The sequence below is a fragment of the Vombatus ursinus genome, unplaced genomic scaffold, assembly GCF_900497805.2.
Source record: "Vombatus ursinus unplaced genomic scaffold, bare-nosed wombat genome assembly UNPS02010304.1, whole genome shotgun sequence".
NCBI classification, from domain to species: domain Eukaryota; kingdom Metazoa; phylum Chordata; class Mammalia; order Diprotodontia; family Vombatidae; genus Vombatus; species Vombatus ursinus.
In genome coordinates this window covers 3,455,103-3,478,650 of record NW_020950082.1, presented here as the reverse complement: position 1 = coordinate 3,478,650, position 23,548 = coordinate 3,455,103, and the positions used below count along the sequence as shown (strand labels likewise).

At 37.0% G+C, this 23,548-nt stretch overlaps 1 protein-coding gene across 1 annotated transcript in view; it reads left to right on the top strand.

Annotated features, from left to right (window-relative positions):
* Positions 1-23,548, top strand: part of CLYBL (citrate lyase beta like) — a 371,726-nt gene that overhangs the window by 315,882 nt on the left and 32,296 nt on the right. Inside the window, exons 4-7 of the mRNA XM_027854136.1 lie at positions 14,779-14,967; positions 18,656-18,757; positions 20,728-20,821; positions 22,546-22,713. Coding sequence (XP_027709937.1) covers positions 14,779-14,967; positions 18,656-18,757; positions 20,728-20,821; positions 22,546-22,713 — 553 coding nt within the window. The remainder of the gene's footprint in view (positions 1-14,778; positions 14,968-18,655; positions 18,758-20,727; positions 20,822-22,545; positions 22,714-23,548) is intronic.

Sequence of the window (23,548 nt, the reverse complement as noted above, 5' to 3'; positions counted from 1 at the left end):
CGAGGCCCCAGGTTCCTACCCCTATTCTAATGATGGACAGCATATTTTACTTCTCATCTGGATATATGCTATCATGTACCATGGCTACTGCTGAAAACAATGGAAAGATTGTTACTGAACTACTGTGGTCTCCTTGAAAGACCCTAGAAATCAGCAGAATGACGGTTTAACTCTAGATCCAGGACTAAACCTAAGAAGCTCCATATATATAATCTTGAGCAAATTATTTCATTTCTCTAAGCCTCCATTTTCCTTTTTGTAAAACAAAAATTATAATATCTACGAAAGTGAGATAAGGACAAACAAGAAATAAAGTGGACAGAGCCTTAATTGAAGGAGAATGCAGAACTATTACTATTATTACTTATTATTACTTAATATTAATTACTAGTAATACTATTACAATTAAAAATGTCAACAAGTAGTTATCAGTCTACCATAATTAAAGTTCTTGTCCTTTAAAGAAAAGTGAAACCAAAGCATACAAAGTGTTTTCCTGGAATGAGCACTGGTCTTAGAGTTCAAGTTGTGGCTCTGACATTTATTAGCTATGTGACCCAAGGCAAGTTATTCATTCTCTCTGAGTCTTTGTATCCTCATCTGTAAAATGGGTGGAATTACACTCTAAGTACTTCTGAGGGTTGTTGTAAAGGAAACTCCTTCTAAACCTGAAGTATAATATTAACATGGAGCTTTCCTCATCATCACTATTATTGTATCTTTTTTGGCCTCTCTGTACCCTTATGACTGCCTGACTTGTGTGGCAGTTTTTTGTATTTCCTATCTGTCACAAAGAAATGTTCGTACAGCTAGAAGAGGAATGAGGTGCAGACAGAGGCCCTCATCCCTTCACGCCTGGTCGCCTGCAGTACCCTGCTGGTTGCTTTTCAGATCTTAAGTTCCTCCCTACTCTAGACCATCTTCCACTCAGCTGTCAAATTGATCTTCCTAACGGGCAAGTCTGACAATGTCATCTCCCTATTCAATAAATTCTGCTTGGCTTCCTTTATAACCTGGCCCCTTTTTACCTTTCCAGTATTCTCACATTTCTGGGTAGTACAGGAGATAGAGCACTGGGTTTGGAATCTTCCTGAGTTTAAATCTGGCCTCAGACTAGCTGTGTGACCCTGAGCAAGTCATTTAACCCTGTTTGCCTCAGTTTCCTCATCAGTAAAATGAGCTGGAGGAGGAAATGGCAAACCATTCCAGTATGAAGAAAATCCTGAATGGGGTCATGAAGAGTCAGACACAACTGAAACAACTAAACAACAATAACAGTCTATGGTGCAGTGACACTGGCCTTTTTGCTTTTCTTTACAGTAAACTTGACTATGTATTTTCAGTGCCTCCCAACTCCATGCATTTTCACTGACTGCCACCCCCATGCCTGCAATGCTCTCAGTTCTCACCTCTACCTCCTGCCTTCCCTGGCTACCTTTAAGTCTCAGCTAAAATCCCACCTTCTGCAAGATCCCTGTCTCAGTCATCCTTAGTACCGTCTTCCTTCTGAGGTTACCTTCCATCTATCCTGAAGATAGCCTATATGCACATGGCTATTTGCAAGTTGTCTCCCCTATTGGAGTATGAGCTCCTGGGAGCCGGGGCCTTTTTTGCCTTAACTGCTTAATAAATGCTTGGTGACTAACAGTCATGGGAGCCCAGGAAGGAGAAAAGTATCTAGAAGGAGTGTGTGTTCCACAGTGTCAACCATTATATAAAAGTCAAGGAAAATAAGGCCTGAGAAAAAGCAATTGGATTTTGCAATTAAGGCAAAAAGATTGATATGACATGTTCAGGAAAGTGATAGTGCGGTTTGATTTGCAAGGGTTTGAAGAATGAGCAGATAGTAGAGTATACACTGCTCTTTCTAGAAGTGTGTATGTGATGGAACATAAGAGGGTATAGCAAGATCAAGAGAAGCATTCTGGGAGATGGGGGAGCCTTGAGCGTGTTGGAAGGAAGCAAGGAAGGAGCTAGTAGAGAAGGACAGGTTGAAAAATGAGAGATAAAAATCAGTAGAGAAAGCTCTGAAAGGAGACAAGAGTGAATGAGATCAAGGGCACACATGGAAGGGAAAGTTATGCCGAGAAGGAAGATCACCTCTTCCTCTGAAATTGGAGCGCAGGAGTAGAGACCGGGTGAAAAAAGAGAGGTTTTGAGTGTGGAGACTAGGATACACGGGATAACAGAGCATCCTACACTGATAGGTACTTAATGATTCAACTCAGTTGAACCCAAACATATATTAGAAATATAAAGAAGAAACTAAAATCCAGCCCCTTCTTTCCATGCTCACATCTACCACTTTAGTTTGGATCCCCATCACTTCACTTAACGTCATATCTTAAAGCACAATATCAATCCATACATTCATATACCATAATTTGGTTAGCTATTCCCCAATTAATGGGCACCCTTTTACTTTTCAGCTCTTTGCCACCAAACTTGACTTGCTAGAATTATTTTTGTATATGTGGATTTTTTTTCTCTTCCTTTGATTTTATATAGGCCTGGAATGAGTCAACATGTGTAAAATGCTTTGCAAACCTTGAAGCACCATATAAATGCTAATCATCATCATCACCATCACTATTACTCCTAGTATAGCTAAGTCAAAGGATATGTACAGTTTTTTTTAACCTTGGGGACATAGTTCCAAATTGCTTTCCAGAATGGCTAGACCAGTTCAAAGCCCCACCAAGAGTGCATTAAAGTACTTGTTTTTCCCACAGCTTCTCCAGTGTCTGTTTTTGTCAACTTTGCCAATCTGATGGATATAAGGTGGAACCTCAGAGTTACAATTAATTTACATTTTTCTAATTATTAGTGGTTTTTGGAGCATTTATACAGGTGACTGTTAATAGCTTGGATATTTTCCTGGAAAACTGCTTGTTCATATCCTTTAACCATTTATCAATTGGGGAATGGTTCATGTCCTTACAAATTTGAATTAATTCTTAACATAATTTGGAAATAAACCTTTATCAAAAAGAAAAAAAAGCCTTGCCACAAAGATAGTTTTCCGCAGTGGTCTGCTTCCCTTCTAATTTTAGTTGTATTGGATTTGTTAGTACACAAACTTTTAAATTTTACATAATCAAAACTGACCATTCATCTTCTTGATCCTTCCTCTCAAAAGATCTGAAAGATAATTTCTTCTTTACTCCTCTAATTTGTTTACAATATCACCCTTTGTGTCTAAGTCATGTATCCATTTGGAATTTATTTTCCTATACTGCATGAAATGTTGGTCTATATGTAGTTTCTGTCAGACTGTTTTCCAATTTTTCCATCAGTTTTTGTCAAAAATAAGTTCTAACTACAGTAACTGGCATCTTTGGGTTCATCAAACATGAGACTACTATACTTGGATTTTTCTCTATATTGTATACCTAATCTCTTCCATTCTCTTAACCAGTACCAAATTGTTTTTATGATTACTGCTTTTCATGGAGTTTGAGACCTAAAACTGCTAGACCTCACTTTTTAAAATTTCCCTTAATATTCTTGGTCTTTTGTTCCTCCAGATGAATTTTGTTATTATTTTTCCTAGCTCAATAAATTAATCTTTGGGGCTTTGGTATGATACTACATAAGCATATTAATTTAGGTAGCATTGTTATTTTTATTACGTTATGGCTTATCCATGAGCAATTAATATTTTTCCAGTTAGCTCTGTATTTCTATAAAGAGTGTTTTGTAGTTGTATTCATATCATTCCTATGTGTGTCGCAGACTCCCCAGTATTTTATATTTTCTATAGTTGTTTTAGGTGGAATTTATCTTTCTATCTGTTAATAATACACAGAAAGGCAGATAATTTAAGTGGATTTATTTTGTATCCTGTAACTTTGATGAAGTTATTGTTTCAATTAATTTTTATCTGACTCTCTAGTATTCTCTAAGTAAACAATCGTATCCTCTACACAAAGTTCTAACTTTGTTTCCTCTTTGCTTACACATATTCCTAAATTTTGTTTTTCTTTTCTTATTACCATAGCTAGCATTTCTAGCATTATATCAAATAGTAGTGGCTATAATAAACATCCTTGCTTTATCCCTGATTTTGCTGGAACAGCCTTTAATTTATCCCCATTACATATAATACTGGATCTTGATTTTAGATAGATACTGTTTATATTAAGGACAGATCAATTTATTCTGTTTTGTTTAGCATTTTTAATTAGAACAGGTATTATATCTTGTTAAAAGCATCAATTAATATAATTTTTTTTGTTCTTATTATTAATGTGGTCTATTACATTGATTGTTTTCCTAATATTGAGGCAACCCTTTATTTCTGTTATAAATCCAACCTGGTCATACTGTATGATATTTGCGATATGTTACTGTAATCTCTTTGCTAATATGTTATTTAATATTTTTGTATGAATGTTAATTGCAGATATTGGTCTGTAGCTTTCTTTCTGTTTTGACTCTCCCTGGTTTAGGTATCAAGGTGTATTTGTATCATAAAGGGAGTTTGGTTGTACCCCTCCTTTTTCTAGGTTTTTTTTTTCAAATAGTTTATGCAATATTAGAATTCATTGGCTTGATAAAATGTGCTTATAAATCCATTTGGTCACAGGGTTACTTTCTTTGAGAGCTCATTTATAGCCTGCTTGTTCAATTTTTGTTTCTGATATTGGGTTATTTAAATTCCCTTTTTCTGTTAATCTGGGCATTTTATATTTTTATAAATATTCATCTATTTAATTGTAATTGTCAGTTTCATTACCATATTATTGAGCAAGATAGTTTCTCATAATTTTTTTTAGAGTGGTAGCTACTAAATTTTGTGTGATTCTGACTATAGTTCCTTGGTAGTTAAGCCCTTTCTTTATCGTTGCTTGCAGTATTTTTTCCCTTGACCTGGATGCTCTGTAATTTGGCACACGATGTTCCTGGGAATTTCCATTTTGGAGACGAGTGTATTCTTTCTATTTTTGTTTTGCCTTCTGGTTCAAGTAGATCTGGGCAGTTTTCTTTCATGATTTCTTAAAATATGATAACTAGGCACTTTCTTTGGTCATGATTTTTAGATAGTACAATCATTCTTAAATTACCTCTCTTTAACCTAGTTTCTTGATAATTTTTTAATATGAAATACCATAAATTTTATTTTTTCAGTTGTTTTTTTTTGCTTTGTTTTAGTAGTTCTTGTCCCAGGGAGTCATTAACTTCTGCTTGGTCAATTCTAATTTTCACAGAGTCTGTTTCTTTGGTAAGATACTATACCTCTTATCCTATTAATCCTCCTTCCAAGTCTCTTCTTCTTCAAATTTCTCATTTGTTTTCTAATTCTTTTCTCTAGCAGTCTGATTTCATTTATAAAATCATCCTAACTCTTTTTTTTTTTAAATCTTCTTTCATTTCTTCCAGGAATTCTAAGTGAACTTGTATTCAAGCTGTCCTTTTCTTTGAATCATTCTTTTCGAGTCATTCTTTTCAACTGGGCTTATGTCTTGAACATCCTGTCACCATAATAGCTCTTTGTGATGGGATTTTTTTTTTTTTTAGTTTCCTCATTATTCCAGCTTTACTTCACAAATTGGAACTTTGGGTTAGGGCCAGGTTCTATGCACTTTCAGAAGACCTCAGCTGCTGAGCCTTGCTTGGTCGTCTTTTGTATCATCTTGGGTCTTGCTGCTGTTTTCTCAGAGTACTGAGTACTATATTCTTCGAAGGTGGCTCAGGCTAGGGACCTGAAAATTTTCAGATTGCCCAAAGAGTGAAGTCCTCTTAGTCTCAGCTTTGCCAACTGCTGACCTTGGTTTGGGTCTGGGCAATATAACTGCAGGCTTGCTCCTGGCTGGAGCTGTAGTAAACTGCTGCTCAACCTGACCACTATCCACTCACTAGAAGGCCCTGAGGGTTCAAAGTGACAGAACTACACACTCTCCCTTGATCTGAACTTATTGGGCCGATTACTCAGCTGTAGCCCTTGGAATAGGTTGAAGCCTGAATCTGAGACCCTGCTCCAAGTTCAGAGCCTTACAGTGTGAATCCTCTTTTCTTGCTTCTTGACTGAGACCACTACTCCAGCCTGATCTACCATTCCTAAGAGTAGATCCCATGGCTCCATTTATTTATTTATAATATTTATATTTATAAAAATTTTTATAGCAATTCTTTTTGTGGTGGCAAAGATTTGGAGATTGAGAGAATGCCCATCAATTAGGGAATGGCTGAACAAGTTGTGGTATATAAATGTTTGTTGTTGTCCTTCATTTTCAAAGAGGACCAAAATGACATCACTATACTGGAGTCAAGTTTTAGTGCGTCTGACTATGGCTGATAGACCAATATGAGCTCGGAATGTTCTACCACAGGTGGGGCACAAATAGTCTGTGTGAACCTTTGGGGTGGATTCTCTAGCATTTCTCTTGAGCTATTTCAATTCTGCTTTGCTCATAGAGCACAGCACTTTTTCTGATGTGGGCACGCCATGCTGAGTGGTCCTGTGTCAGTGTCTCCCATGTCACACAATCAATTCCAAAGTTCTTAAGACAGACCTTGAGAATGTCCTTGTATCACTTCTTCTGACCACCATGGGAACACTTCTCCATAAAATAGCCTTTTTGGCAAGCGTATGTTTTGCATTTGAACAATGTGGCCAGCCCATCAGAGTTGCACTCTCTGAAGCAGAGTTTGAATGCTTGGCAGTTTAGTTCAAGAAAGGACCTCAGTGTGTGGTATCTTATCCTTCCGGTGATCTCCAGAATCTTCCTAAGACAATTCAAATGGAAGTTTCCTGGCATGATGCTGGTACACTGTCCAGGTTTCACAGGCATACAACAAAGAGGTCAGCACAACAGCTCTGTAGACCTTCAGTTTGCTAGTCAGTCTAATACCTCTTCTCTCCTGTACTTTCCTTCGGAGCTTCCCAAACATATGAATGTAATGGAATACTATTGTGCTACAAGAAATGATGAGCAAGTGGATTTCGGAAAAACCTGGAAAGACTTACATGAACTGATGCTGAGTGAAGTGAGCAGAACAGGAGAAAATTGTACACAGTAACAGCAACATCGTGCAATAATCAACTTTGATTGATTTAGTCCTTCTCAACAATACAATGATCCAAGACAATTCCAAAAGATTCACGATGGAAAATGCTATCCACATCCAGAGAAAGAACTATGGAGCCTGAATGCAAACTGAAGCATACTGTTTTCACTTTTTTTGTTTTTTGCTTTTTGGACTTTTCCATTTTGTTCTGTTTCTTCTTTCACAACATGACTAATGTGGAAATATGTTATATACAGATTATATACATGCATAACTTATATCGGATTGCTTGCTGTCTTGGGGACGGGAGATGGGAGGAAGGGAGGGAGAAAAATTTGAAACTCAGAATTTTATAAAAAATGAATGTTGAAAACTATCTTTACATGTAATTGGAAAAGACAAAATACTATTTATAGGGAAAAAAAAGTAGATCCCTTTTTTATTCCACACTCAATCTGAGAACCAGCTCTAGAGGAAAAACGACAGAGCTACTGGTTGATTCCTTCACCGGCTACCCATAGCATCTCTTCCTCTTTGAATCCTCTTCTTGTCCCAGTTCAAAGCCTCAGGCTTCAGTTTTTAGAAGGCTTCCCATCTTAGAAGGCTTTGCATTGAGTCTTCCTGGTTACACCTGGTCCTCAGTGCTCCTAGACATCCATTTATTTCTCTCTGCTGACCTAAGCTGTAAAACATGACTCACTATGATTTTTTTTTCTCTTGGATGTCCCAATCACAACTCAGTCTTGTACTCTTTCTAAGTTTTGTGGGAGTAATTGTAAGGAAGATCTGGTCTGTACTTCCTTCTCTTACTTCATCTTTGATGATCCCTCAATTGATAAATCTGAGAATCTTTTCTCAGTCCTAATTCTTTCAACCTGTCTGCCATATTTGACACTTTCAACCACCCTCACCACCCAGATATTTTCTCTTCTCTGTGTTTTCATGACACCAGTCTCTTATGAGTCTAACCACTCATTCTCAGGCATCTTTGCTGGCACATACATATCACATCCCCTAAATATGGCTAACTCCTCAAGGTTCTCTCCTAGGCTCTTTTCTTCTTCATCTACACTCCCTATTTTGGTAACCTCAGAAGCCCATGGGTTTAACTATGATCTCTGTGCAGGTGACTACTAGATCTATATATCTAGCCCTAATCTCTCCCCAGTGCTTCAGTTCTTCATCACCAATTGCCTATTAGACATTTCAAACTAGATGTCTTGGTGACATATTAAACTTATCTTGTCTAAAACTAAACTCATTAAATTTTCCCCCAAATCCTCCCCTCTTTTGAACTTCCCTATTTCTCTCAAAGGTACCACCATTCTTCTAGTTCATAATCTCAGAATTATCCTGGACTCCTCACTTAACCAATCCGACAAATCCTGCTATTGATACTTTCACATCTCTCACGTCTAATCTCTTCTCTCCACTCACATAGCTACAGCTTTAGTTTAAGCCTTCATTACCTCTTGCCTAAATTATTGCAGTAACCTCTTAATTGATCTCCCTGCCTTAAATCTCTCCCCACTCCAATCCATCCTTCAAACAGTAACCAAAGTAATTTCCCGTAAGCACAAATTTTACTCTGTGACTGCCCACTCAGTCAGCTTTCGGGGCTTCCTCTGGAATTCATGCATCTACCTCCCAGAGTTGTTGTGAGGATCAAATGAGATAATAACTGTAAACCACTTAGCCCAGTGCCTGGCACATAGTAAGTACTATATAAATGTTACCTATCATCATTACTATTATAATTAGTTCTGAAAGATTATTGATTTTTTGGAGAAAAGCAGAGTCAGAAGTCAAGCGAAAGTCTTTCCATCCTAATTTTATGTTTGTATTATTGGCTTTATTGATGTTGTTGTTATTGAAAAACATGTCCCCAAATGCAAATAAAAATAAGCATGAAAAAATTAATTCCCCTCCTAAAAAGTGGGTGAAGTAATGTTCTAGCATTTATCAGGATATATTCTTTTAATTTTTTTTAATGTCTGAGTACTTCCCCATACTCTCCAAGCTTTTTGGTTTCAGTTTAACTTAAGGGATTTGTTTTTTTTTTATTAAGATTTCAAGTGGACATGATGAGTATTGTTCTTTGACTATTTGTAATGAAAGAAATAGATCTTAAATTTCATCACGAACCTCCACTGTACCGCGTCAATAAAGGTGATTAACATGTCAAGAAATTTAAATTTGGTTAGCCAAATACATACTTCTTCAAAGTAATATTCACTTTATTTCTACAAAGATATATTATTGCCCAGTACCGTGGTTTTCTCTTTTCTTAAAGATTTTTTTTCCATGCATGCTGGCAAAACAAAGTCCTATAAAGCTCAGCCGTATCTTGTCCTTTAACCACACGTCATGGCCAGGTTGTAGCATCCCTGTGTAATTACTTTTTTTTCCTCCTCAGGACTCTCTCTCAGGTACTTAATGTTTCTGACCATAATTAATTTTTCAATTCATGCAGAAAAAAATAGAGCTATAATACTGATAAACTATAAACTATTGTTTATCAGTCAAAAGTTTTTTAGTTTTTTAATGTAAATATTTAATAAACAATGAAGCAAGGGAGGGCTCAGTTGGAGAGGTTGTTGTTGGGAAATGCCTGCTAATAAAAACAAAGGGCATCAACCAAACTTTAAAAATATATAAAACATAACCAAAAGAAGTAATGTATAAGATGAGGCATTGCAACAAAATAACTCCTGTAATTAATATTTTTTTTATTTCTGGAAACCTAACATGACCTTGAACTTTGCTTTCCACATTTTTATAATGTTATTACATGCAGCTCATCTGATTCCTCTTTAACCTTAGTGAAAAATGATACATAATCATAGTAATAACTCAAATCTGTACAGTGTCTAAGGTTCATTAAGTGGTGCCTTCCACCAAAAAAACCCCATAAGTTAGGTAGTACAAGCATTATCATCCCCACTTTACAAATGAGGAAACTGAGACTAAGAAAGGTAAACTGACTGTAGCTCTTCATAAATATAAGAAAAAAATTTAACAGGAGAACAAGTAAATAAAAGATAGAATTTATTAGTAAGTAGTTTTCTAAGATGAGTCAATCAGCAGTGGTTGGGGTGAAAATTGGGTGTGTACATATATGTGTGTGTGTATTATATGTGTACAGACACACATATAAATACGTACCTACTTTTTTCTGACCGTCCAGACATTGTAGTTACATTTCATTTCGTTTCTTATGTTAATTACCAAAATTTCAGTTAGACCACATATCCACATTTTTTTTATATCAACTTACTGCTGAACCTGGGTTTTCTAAAATCTACCTCCTGCCCATCGTCACTGAAATTGCTATACATTAACATACAGCTTGGGGGGGGGCAAAGGAAGGGTGCTAATTCAGATGTTATGAAACTGTGATAATGCTATTATTTAAGGCATTTATTTAGGTGTGTTTATACTTTGTAGTTTTATAAATAAGCCCAAGGGGCTCCTTCTGAGTTGTCACATTCCTCCTTGACACTCGTATTCTGTCTGTCTCATCCTATCCGACGGTAGAATTGATGCCGCTCTAATCCCTGGAATTTTGGAACTAATGAACTGACTGCTGAGCTGCCGCCACGGAGCTTGGTCCCAAACTATACTGTACTTCACACTCGATTTATTCTCCAGATGGCGAGACTGTGCCGCCCTGCCGCGAGGGACCACCTCTTCCACTGGAGTGTAAAAGTGGACGGATGTTGTTTTCTTTGCAGATTTGATAATTCAGAGATAGAAACTTGCAAGGATGATTAGTTATTAGCTTTAATGGGTGCCAAATGAACCAACTGCATGCATATTTTCTTCTTCAATTTCAGTGTCTGTATGTCATGGTGATGGTTGATTTATCTGCTCTGCTACGTCATGGAGGCCTTCTCCTTCCCAGGTGATGGGAATATAGAGTCACTGAAATCACAATACGCCTTGGTTCCTTACTCAGACAGAGTCAGATATTACAGTGGGTTATGTCTAAGGATGTGTTCATTAGCCACTGGTCCACCATGTAGCCAACCGTAGCACAAAGGATCGATACAAGTTGAAACTTTAACACGCACCAGTTTTTAGAATGTGTGTCTGGGAATAATCTACTACATGCTCAATTCCATTCTTTTATTCTATGGTCCTTGAAAAGAAATTCTTATTATACATTAATACTGATTTTTTATGGAACAGAGTGTGCTGTTTGTTTAATGAGGTATTATTAGAAAGGATCTAATCTAACTATTTAATTCTATTTTTCCATCACTGCCAATACTGTAGCCCTGTTGGATCTTAAGGAAACAGGCTTTTTCTGCATTTAATACTGTTTACTCAAGCAGTCTTCCGTGTAATGTCAAAATGGTATAGTTTCTTTTCAACTCATTTTAATATTCTATTTTTGCCTCTGGAATATAAAACAAAGAGTTTATAGTTTTGAATGATTGCCTGTCATTAAAAAAGAAAAAACTTTTCCCTTATTTTTAGGGACCTGATTTGTGCTTTCATTTCCTTTTCTTACTTTCCCCAGGAAGCACTTACCTTGCAGTAATCCCATCTGCATGAGCCTAACAGTCATTCTGAGAAGCTGGTGTCTATCAGTCTGCTCCATAGTTAGTAATACACCTAACAAGATCATAGTTGTGGGGCCATAAGGCTAACCATGAGAAGGAAAAAGGGAAAGAAATGTGATAGTGAGATATATGTGTGTTTGGTTGTGTTTATTTGTGGGAGGGCAGAGAAAAGAGGCAGAATGAGAGATGACACAGAGATGGAGGTGTCTATGTGTATTTATAAGAGAAAGAGAGAGACTGATGAGATGAGAGAAAGGTGGGAGAAGATTAGAAGAAAGCAGAAGAGAGAGATTGAGAAAAAGAGGTGAGAAAGAATATATTTTTTTCATCACTGAGCGGAATGTGGCTCTCTGGCTGAAACACCCAGAACTAAAACTTAATTGTTCTCAGAAACTGACTCTCTTTTCAACCCAACAGATGGCATGGGTGTGTTTGCTAGCACAGTAACATATTTCACCATTAAAATACCAAAAGAAAAAACCCAACATGCTTGTTGGTTGGTGTAAATTCAGTGAAGTTGTTGGATATTTTGGGATACATACCAGAGGGATGCACACTTAGTTTATGTAAATTGCAACAAGCAACAGCCTGTTATTAAGGGTGTTGTGTGGAAATATACCTAAAAAGGCAGAATTTCTTTTTTTGAAAGGCCCAGGATGGTGGTATGGAGAGATGGCTTGATTTTAATTCTGGGAGAAGGGGGGGGGGTAAGTCTAATAAAATGCTGAGTGTTCACTGTGCATTGTTATAACATGAAAAATACTAATCAGATTATGCCCGAAATTGGAATTGGGTCCTTCATTTGCAGCCAGTTTCACAAGGTCTGAATTCTCCTAAGTAGAGCAGAGTGTGCCGAAACCATGGCAATCCAACGTTAGTTAAAATCACAAATGGGTTTAGAGCATGAGCTTTGAACTAATCGTCCACTTCAAATCCAAGTGGAACCTCCAAACAGCTTCGAGGGCAGCTTTTGCTGTCTTCCAACAGTAACAATTTAACAAGTTGACATTGCCAGGAATCCCACATCACTGAGGTTGTGTCTACACGTGCAAAGTAAAGTGGAGAAGTGAGACAATTATTTAGATGATTTGAGTTTTAAAAAACCTACGTTCACCTCTATAGTCCAGATAATTGCCCCAACCCTCCATTTCTCTCCGTGTAGACACAGCTTGAGTTTGACTTGCTGTAGTGAAAATTAGACCACTAAGTGGAAATATTTGCGACCAATCACTGAGCCAGTTCAGTGCAGTATACTGCACAGGTTCAAGCCACGGACACAAGGGGACCACTCATGACAAGAGGATTTGTGGAATTTTTCTCTATAGCCCCGCTGCTTTAGCAGTATTTTATTGAGTTAACCTCTGAACTTGCAGTTTTATCATAGGCATGCAATACTGTATTTAGTATGCGGAATATTGATGGATAGGCATCGATAAATCATCAAGCATTTCCGTGCTTCCTCTGTGCCTGGTACCGTGTTAGATGCTAGGACTACAAAAGCAAACATGAATCAGCCCCTGCCCTCAAGGAGACTGTATTCTATCAGAAGAGATAACACATAGACATATAAGTTGATTGAAAAGAGACAGAATACATACAAGGTAATGGGGGGGAGGTGGGACTGGCAGCTGGAGGAGGGGAATCAGGAAAGGCCTCATGTAGGAGGTAGCATTTGAGCTGAGCTTTGAAGGAAGCTGGGAATTCTAAAAGCCGAGGTGAAGAGGAAGTACATTCATGTCTTATAGCTTTGGAAAGGCCCAAAGGATGGGGCAGGGCTGAGCCACAGGCCCTTTGATTCAAGTTTGTTAACCTTTCGCTTCATTATACCTTCTTTTTAGTTGGTGGGAGCCATCCTTCACTACTGTCTGAACTTAGCCTAATTATTGGCAGCCCCAGCCCTGTAAATCAGGACACCACAAGCTGTCTTAAAGTGGTCTTAGAGCCCTTATTCTGATCTGACCTGACAACTGTAAGCTACTGTTTCCTCACAGTTTTAACTCAGGCCACATTTGGAAAGCTTCTGTCCTTCCACTCACAGCCAGAGACCTACATCCGTCTGGTTTAAATCTACTGTCGTGTGTTGTCTCACTGATTAATATTAGCCTGAATATGGCCTTGGATAATTCTTCTTGCCTTAGGTTTCTGTATTTCCCAGGGAAGTAGTGCCGTCTAGATAACTGCATATTGTTTAAAAAAAAAAAAAAAAAACATTCATCAGTGGCAAGGGAGGCTTTAAAGTTTTATTAGTATCATAAAAAACCCTTCCCAAATGAAACTACTTTTGATAAGTGTTCATTCCAGCAATGAGAATTTGTTGAAGGCTGTTGGCAAGTTGCAGGAATTTGTTTTTGAAACTAAAATTGGCAGGAAGTAGCAAACCCAAAGCCTTCTTTCTCCTTGAAGCTTCCGTTCCTCCCCACAGGCTCCCCCCACCCCCAACTCTGTCCTGTCTCCTTCTCTCCCACTGCCATCCCATCTCGGGCAAATTTTTTTTTAAGTTTTATTTCAGATGTCTCCCCCCTCCCCCAAGATAAAATTCATATTCTGAAGCAGGCTTTTTTGACCAGTGAGCAAAGTCTCTGTCAATTTCAAGGGAGAAGTATCTTTGCCTATCACTTCTAGGGAGTTCTTTGTGATAGGATTGCTTTCCAGATGACTGGTTTGGAGCTTACCCTATAGTACGTGGTGTCAGGCGCACACAAGCTTCTTTAAATTGAGTGGCAAGATTCAACTCAGTTAAAAAGAGTGAGTAAAAAAATAAAGATTTTTTTAAAGTTAAAAAAAAGGAAGTTGTATGTGGAAAAAGAAACTTTATCTCTTCTTATGTCAAAGTACATACGAACAGCCACAATATTGTTATTGCTTCTAGATTTTAAATGGAAATGCCCCATGTTTACTCATTCATTCATTCAACAAATATTTGTTAAAGCATCTACTCTGTGAACCTGTTACTCTGTCTTAGGTGCTGGGAAACATTCTTTAAAAAAAAAAAAGATCCAGCTGTCTTAAAGTATTTTTATTGTGTGTTATGGTAGCCATGGTCAGTGTTTAGTAGCCTCAAACATTATTGAAATATATTTGTAGGCGAAATGTCTGAGAGGCACTCTGGTTTGGAAATGGGTAAGTTATATTTACAGCCCCATGTGATCCACTTGATGGAAAAATAAATTTACGAAATAACTCCTGTTCATGATTGTAGGAGGAAGCAAGACTGAGAATAGTGAAGACCCTGGAAGAGTTTGATTTGGGCTCTACTGAGAAGTGTGTAAGGATCAACGCAGTCTCTAGTGGTCTTGCTGAGAAAGACTTGGAGGTCTTGCTGCAATCCCAGGTCCTGCCTTCCAGCCTGATGCTGCCAAAGGTTGAAAATCCTGAAGAAATACGATGGGTGAGTAACCAATGATCTGCTACTATTGTTGCCTTAATGAAAGGCCCGAGACCTAATAAGAACTACTGATCAGTAGTAACACGACTACTTTTATGCCACAGATTGTTAAAAGGCACACATGCCGTGTAGCAAGAAGGAAAGAGACACTTAAAAACTAATGGGACTAAGAAGGCGTCCATTCCATTGATAGCCTCCCAATCTGAGCTTTTTTTTTTTCAAAGTTCTTTGCAGAGCAGCTTCAGTGGCCCTAAAAAAAGAAGCATTAAAAAAATAATAATAACCTTTCTGCTTTGTAATCAGATTTGTGTTTGAGGGGAATACCTTTCAATAGCCTTCACAGTGGCAGCAGAGCAATCCCGGAAGCCGACTTGCCTGAGAATTTGATCCTTTCTTGCACCCTGCCGGACCCTAAACCCACTGCTGCCACCTGAAAGGCCCAGCTATGGAAACAGGCTTTACAAAGATTCACTGGGAATCATAGACAGCAAAAACACACAAGCCACATATGAAAAAATGAGCATAAAGAAGGGGAGAAAAAGGTCACTCCTTAGGGCAACTGGAGGAATAAACAGGAAGCTTTTAACTAGTGTTTTTAATTAGCACAGATATTATTTCCTGAACAGCTCTCTAGTGCTTCCCTTTTTAATTGCTGACAGGTGTGTTTGTGTTTCATGACTGACTTTTTCAGCCAATAAAAACTTGAAATGTAAAATGGCTGGCATTTCAAATTACTTAAGAAAACTTTGAAATAGGCCTAATTATACTATAATTGTTTTAATTGTTAAAAGGGAGTCGATTTATTTAGGAGGCTGCCCTAATTCTGTATTGTAGAAGGAAATCGCACGTCATTGTGTGGTTCTCTGCTTGCAGAGAAGGGATGGAAAGGCAGGAGGAAAACTTACCAGGTATTTCCATCCAGCACATCACATCTGTGAGGTGGGAGCACATGGGACCACAGCAATACACATTTCGTAGTTATACTACATAGCAGAACTCCCCCTCCCCTTTCAGAATACATCTAGACATGCCACATTCCTTCTGAAGACCCCTATTCAGAGACCAAAAATTAATTAAAATCAACTGGAGTTGGCTTCTCAAGGGGTTGCAAGGAAGAAACTGAGAGATACAGGTTGTGGTTTATGGATATAGGAAGGGCCTTCTTGCACCCAAGCATGTTCTAAATTGGAATGCAATCTGAAGGCAGGCTTCCTGTTTGGCTCCACGCTTAACATTGATTTCATTTATTTAAAACACACACACACACACACACACACACACACACACACCAGTTTTCATTTTAGTCTGTGCCTTATTCAAGATATTTCTCCTTTCCCACTGGCCTAATCCTTGACTCAATAAACTAGGCTGAAATTTAGATCATCTAATTTGTATTTTTTAATAAGATTCCCTAGTTAACAGAAGTGCTTCTGCTGTTTATTTTTTTTCTCATTTTTTATTTATGTGCAGTATAAAACCTCGAGGCTGATGCACAACTAAAAGATGGGCTTACTTGTTTTCTTTTGTCTGAGAATCTCTTGCTTTCCTTTTGTCCCTAGTGTGGGTACTTGTTTGACTGGCATGGCTTATTGGACTATAACAAGCGTAACTCTCCCTCCTTTGTAATGGGACAATTCTCCCACAAATCCTGAACAGTGTGCATTCTTCCCAACACACTATTGGGTGTGCACTGGAATTGAAAGAATTGCTGAGGCCTGCTACTTCTTCTCCTCCCCAATCTCTTTGTGATTTTTCCCCCCTTCTTCTCCTCCCCCCACCTCGTCCCCTCCACCTCACTGAAATGAACACTTTACCAGGCCGGAAACATTTAATCGTCTCCTTTTGAAAAAATTAATTGAAACTTCTCCACTAGTTACCTTTTGTGTTAGTACTTAGAGCAATTTTTTAAGAAAGAGGAGGAGGAAAAGGAGGATGGACAAGAATATTTAATTTAAAATGTCCTTTTTAATTTAAAAACAAATGGTATTATAAGGATTTTTTGTTGTTGTTGTTAAGAACAGAGAAATGAATTCTTGCTTGTTTTTAAACTAGATGATTTCTGTGATTAAAACTCCTGCCTCAGATAATGAGGCATGTAGCATTTCTCATTTTTTAAGCAAAAAAATTTTAATATTCAGACATAGTTAACACTAACATCACAAATATTTTAGTACCCAATTTCCAGTGTTAGACATGTGATTTAAATATCTGTTTTCTCTTAACTTAGATTAAAGCTTTATCCCATTCATTCTTACTGTTTTCACTGAGTTCTCCCTTTCACTGGAAAAGTTAGGAAAGATGATGATGCTTGAAGAAAATGAAGAGGGGTGGGGGTGGTGACAGGGGAGAGGGAGGACCCTGAAGGAGACTGGGAATAATTCTTCATTACTGAAAGCTGTGATTTATTTTAGCCTAATTGTAAAGTTACTGCAAATTGCCCAAAAGCTTTTTAAAGATCTCAGTGATTAGATTTTTTTTTTTAGGCAGGGGGGGTTGGGAATGGAGGGGGGAAGCTAAAAGGGGAAATAACACCTCTAATCCCGCTTCTGGTAAATAGGCTGCCAGCTTTTAAAATGAGTTTCCTTTCTATTAGTCAGAATATTATGCTAAGCCTTAAGCATTAGTTTTTTATGTTGCCATAGCAGCCTTTTTCCTGCAGGGTTGTGACCTGTGATGATTACAGTACAAAGCTTATAGGGTCTTGAAACCCCCTTTGAAGATGAAAAGTCTTTGATGGTTTATATTTATGCAAATCTCTTAGATATGATTTACCCAACTGAGACTGAATGGAGAGATGATTAAAATTCCCTTTTCCTTTGATATCCATTAATAGTTGAATATTCCTTAAATTTAAGACGGATATATATGCTATTTTTGTCTTTATTTACAAAAATATCTTTATCATACCTGTGATATTTTTTCATCTCCCCACAAATTATACAATCTAGATGAACATAATAGATTTATAATTTAGGAGTATTTTTTCCCCTTTTGAAAGGGGGGTAAAAAAAATCTGTGCAAGAGCTTTTGTATGTTTCCAGATGATAGATTTTGGAATTTGGGCTACCCCACTGGCAGCTCAGAGCTAGCTGTGAACTGGTCTCATGGAAAAAATTGGAAAGCTTTGGTCTTCAAAGAATTAAACTTCCTTTTTAAGGTCTTCCTAGGTAAGCTAAAAAATTATGAAGAAAAGCCTCTGAACAAAGGGTAATGGTGTTGTAATGAATAATATGGATGCCACTTAGAAGGCTGCTGAACAGTTACAGTGATGTCAGTGTTGGGCATGAAACAAAAACAGAATAGCAGGTAGAGCAATTGTTCATTGTTTTAAGGGCCTAATGATTTGCATTTAACCAACTGAGGGAATAGGTGTTAAGTAAATTTTTTTGCAAGAAAACCATGAAAACTTCAGAATCTGAGTGTGCTGTAGTTGCAAATCCTAGGCCTCAAACTTGATACTTAGGGTTTTATCATTGAGGCTTGGAGTGGGTACTTTCTTTTTTCCTGTTTCATGTTTGTTTGGGTTAGGGAGTGGGAGGAAGAGAACCAAATAAGCCGGGAAGTGGTTGGGGGTGGGTGGGAGGGTTGCTTTCTCAGGTGAAAGTTGACAGTGCTATTTGTATGTCTAAATTTCAACAACCGATAAATTGATTTTTATATAATCACCAATGACATTTCTTCTGATTTTTAGTTTTCAGACAAATTTTTATTCCACTTAAAAGGCCGAACACTTGTAGAACCAATGAATTTAATTCCTTTTGTGGAAACTGCCATGGGTTTGCTCAATTTTAAGGTAAGAAAATAATGATATGATTGAAGAGTTAAAATTTTATAGGTCACCTACAGAGAGCTTTCCTTTCACTAATCTGTTTTATCATCTTAAAAAATATTTTCCTATATGGAGTCACAAGCTAGGTAAACATTAATCACCATCTGTTAATTAGGACTGACAAAAATGGTTGAAAGCATCTTAGAAAATAACAGAGATTCATTAAGTGCAAAGGAAAAAAACTTCTTTAGTAAAATTCTAAATATTTCAATGAAATGTCTCCTCCAGATAACCATGTCTTTCCAGTAATAACTTTTGTCATCCATTTATCTTGTAAATAAAATGCAACCTTTGAATTATTATCACATGCCTAAATTGGTTAAGCAAAACTGGAACATGCCATTACCTACTTAACTTTTTAAATTCTTCTTTTTTAAAAACCCTATTTTGACTGTGACATCTTCCAGCATGCTTTTGCTGAACATGACCTATAGTATTTGTGATGCACATGATGGAAATTAGACAAAGTTAATGTTTATGAGTGAGTGTTGACATGTGGTTTAGAGTGCCTTACATGTTATTTGCTATATTAGAATGGGTAAATATGCCCCAGCATATTATATCCCTGCATGCTGCAAGATGTCACAGCTAAAATGTGATTTTTTTTTAAAAAGGAGAATGTAAAAAGTTAAGTGGGTAATGACATTTTCCAGTTTTGCTTAACCTATTTGGGCATGTGATGGTAATTCAAAGATTTCCAAAAAATTTCCGAAGATATCAGCATTACTGGATTGTCGTATTAAATTACCTGCCTTAGCTATCTCATTCTCCCTCAAAAAGCAGGTATTAATAAGCTTGCCTAGAAATGCCTCATCAATCTAATGGACCTGCACACCCCTAACATAACACCCCTTTCTCTGAGTTTCTAGCCTAGGTTTCCATGGAAAGAGGTGGGGGGAGGTGGGGGAGTTTGGGTGGGGGTAGAGAGCAGAAATCACTGGTGACAAAGGAAAAAGAAAACCGAATGCCTGTTCTGGAGTGATCATGTACTTGAGAAAATACTCCAAAAGAAAGTTGAGACCTATTGGACTGTGTAGGAGAGGTATGTTGCAAGGATTTCCAGAGCTGGTGTAAGGCCTGCCTAGTGGTCAGTGTGTTTACATAGCTAAACCACAAATTGTTATAGCCTGTCCTGGATCTCCCTTAATATAATTAAAAGCATTACCCAAAAGACACGGTCATCTTGAATATCAACATACATCGACAGACGTAAGTTTAATCTGTTTTAGCATTTTATTCAAGTGGACTAGAATCCTCCCTACCAACTGTAGAAAATAAAATGGAATATATCAGGAAATATACCAGATGTGCTCTCTACCCCGTTATTCATGTACACTTACATCACCATATTTGTAGCATCACAACAAACATTATCAGAACCTGGGTTTGATTGAAAACTGTTAAAGTATGTTACCTTGTTCATACATCAGACACAACTTGTTGCACTTTCTAATTTCCTGCTGTGTGTTTACAGGTTTATGAATTGCACTGTCCCCAAAAACAAGCACTAAGAAATCTACTACTGATGTCACACTGGTGACCAGTACTTTCATTTGTTCTTAAATTCCCAAGCTGCCTCCTCAAAATGTTGATAGACAATCAGTCTCTTCAAGCAGGAGGATTCGAAGAAAGAATACAGCCAGCTTCTAGTGCAAATTGAATTTTTAAAATTTTGCCCAAATGGTATAAGCTAAAGAATGTGAACTGTGTAAAAGCAGCACCATCAAATATAGGTCTTACATCCACACTAATTGTCTTGTATGTTATTGATGGTGTTGAATACCTTTCACACAGGGAGAGTTAGGGCCGTGTTTTGGGCTGATTACAGCCAAAAGGTGTCAAGAATTAGACAGTGACATATTACAGTTATATCTCACTCTTCTTTCTGGTGCCGACATTTCTGTGGAAATCACTTTTGTTGTACTCTTTTAAAGGCTGTCTGTGAAGAAACATTGAAGACTGGATCTCGAGCAGGTCTTCATCTAGATGCAGTCGTTTTTGGAGGAGAGGATTTCCGGGCTAGCATAGGTTCTAAACACTTGAATGCATATTAATTTGTATTTTTCAAAGCCATAGTTCAAAAAAGTATTGATGTTCAGTAGCCTGCTTTGGTGTGATCTTTGGTGAAGTAGTTTTTAAGTGTACCCTAATGTTCAAAATCTTTCTCCCAAATTTTTGGTCATGCATCCTAAATCTGTTTATAGACCACTGAGATACTATTATTATCGCTCAAGGATAAAGTAACTAATGTAAAATAACCTGTTACCTCATCAAAATAGTTTGTTAATGTTATACAGACCTATCATTCATTTTTTTTTAAGTCTCTGGATTAACTCTCTACAACTACACAATTTAAAAATAATTTGTTTTCCGGTCTATTTAAAGGCAATCTGTACTATGAACATTCAACCATCAGGTTATTTTCAAACATGGATAATTTGTGGTGATTTCAATTTCCCATGAAATTTTGGCTTGATCTATTTAGTGTTTTCCATATGAAAATGGTAGATTAAAATAATTTTAAAATCTCAAATTTCCCCTAAAATATATTGTGTAACCCTTTGCATTTTAAATATCTATTAAGATGCTACTCTGTCCTTGAGTTTTTAAAAATGTTGTTGATATATTTTATTTTTGCATCATATTCATTTGCAAGTATATCCAGGTCCTCTCCCCTATCCAGTGAGCCATTCATTGTACAAAGATTTTAAAAGAAGGGGAGGGGAGACAGTTCAACCAAAATAACCGACATATCAGCCATATTTAACAATATATTCAGTATTCCACACCCATAGTCCCCCACTTCCTACAACATCCTTCACTATTGTTTGTAGTCTCTTGTAAAATGTAATTTTGAATTATATATAAACATTACTGGAAAAATATGTACATTTAGAAAATACAATATTGCAAAAAAACCTTATTTTCAGACCTAAAATTAGAGCAGACATAAGTGATTGGACTATCCCAGGCAATTTCATAGGCTACATCAAAATAGTGAGCCTGGAGAGGAATGAAACAAAATTTTATTTAATACTGGTATCCCTATGAGCAGGTTGTATTGTCAGGAAGTTCTGTGAACTTAGAGAGAGAATATCAGAAGTCAGTGTGGCATCCATTTCTTCCAAATCTTCTATCCAAATAAGTTTGAGGATTTGATACAGGACATCACTTATGATAGGATTTGCAAAGAGAAGCTTGTCATTCTATTCTCAGAGGGAGTTTTAAATTAGTTCCTTAGATGGCTGCAAGACCACCTGCGTAATACTCCTGTTGATTTGATTTGATGGTTTTCAAAAGCAAATAATCAATCAAAGGAAGGAAAAATTTATCAAAAGTCATTGTTGATCTAGATTCCCCTGATGTTATTATGTGAGACAAAAATGTAACTTTTTGTGTATATAATAAAAAATACCTCAAGATAAATATAGATATAATATATGCATATATTATATATATGACAAAAATCTTAGTGCAGTTTTAAGCTTTAATAGCTAAAGTAGATTTAAATTACACTAAGACTTTTGGGAGATAGGCAGGAAGAAAGCAAGAAGGACAGAAAAAGAAAGAAAGAAAGAAAGAAATATTCCTCATGATTAAACTTTGGTTTAAGCCACCCCCTTTCATATATCTTTAGATAATCATTTTACTAATTGTAGTTTCATAAAGAAAAACTATGTTTTAATAGTAAAGACTTGTGTTAGTCTTCCAAAGTCAAACATTCTCCTTTGTCTATAATAACCCATTTTCAGGTGCAACAAGTAGTAAGGAAACTCAAGATATTCTCTATGCCCGGCAAAAGATTATTGTTGTTGCAAAAGCCTTTGGTCTACAAGCCATAGATCTCGTCTACATCGACTTTCGAGATGAAGATGGGCTCCGCAGGCAATCAAGAGAGGGAGCCATCATGGGCTTTACTGGTATGGTTTCCTGATCATGGTTTGTTTTTGTTTTTTTCTTTCCTGATCATATTTTTATAACCGAGTCTAGTTTGATATGGCAGAAATTCTAGAAATGAAAAAACACTCAAAATGTAGCCTTCTAACATGAATAAGTACCCAAAAAACTGCACTTTTCCCATGATTTTAAACATGGAAAAGCCACATTAAGTGAAAAGCATCGATCACATACATGTCAGGGAAGAAGTACCATTATTTGTTGTTTATGAACTTTAAAAAAAAACATCAGCTGTCACATTTTTTTCTTTATATTGGTTATGGGCCTTTCCCCCCTGTTATTGATTCTTTTTTTTTGCTGTTTTTATTAGATTTGGGGGAATTGTGTTTAAGTAAATTATTATTAGATTGGGGGTGTACACCAGATAGAGGGAAGTTTCTAAGAAAAAAAGAACTAATTCTTTTTTTAAAGTTATTTTGCTGACATTTTCAGAGATTTGTTTTTCCCTGTGGCTTGTTTTTTTTTTTCTCTCCCCACCCCCTTCTTCTCATCCCCCCACCTCTCAGTAAGTGTCTGTGCACCTGGCGACACCTACGGGTACTGGCAGGCAGCAAGATCAGCGGGCTCCTTGCAACTAAGCCCTGTAATGCAGGCTGCTATCCAGTGATTGGTGTACCAGATCACTCAGACACCCCTATGAGCCAGGGTAGCAACCAAAGATTGTGTTTTTGCAATAGAAATCTATTGTTTGACATATACACAATGGGATTCTATACCTAAAAAAAAAGGAAGGAAAGAAAGAAAGAAAGAAAGAAAGAAAGAAAGAAAGAAAGAAAGAAAGAAAGAAAGAAAGAAAGA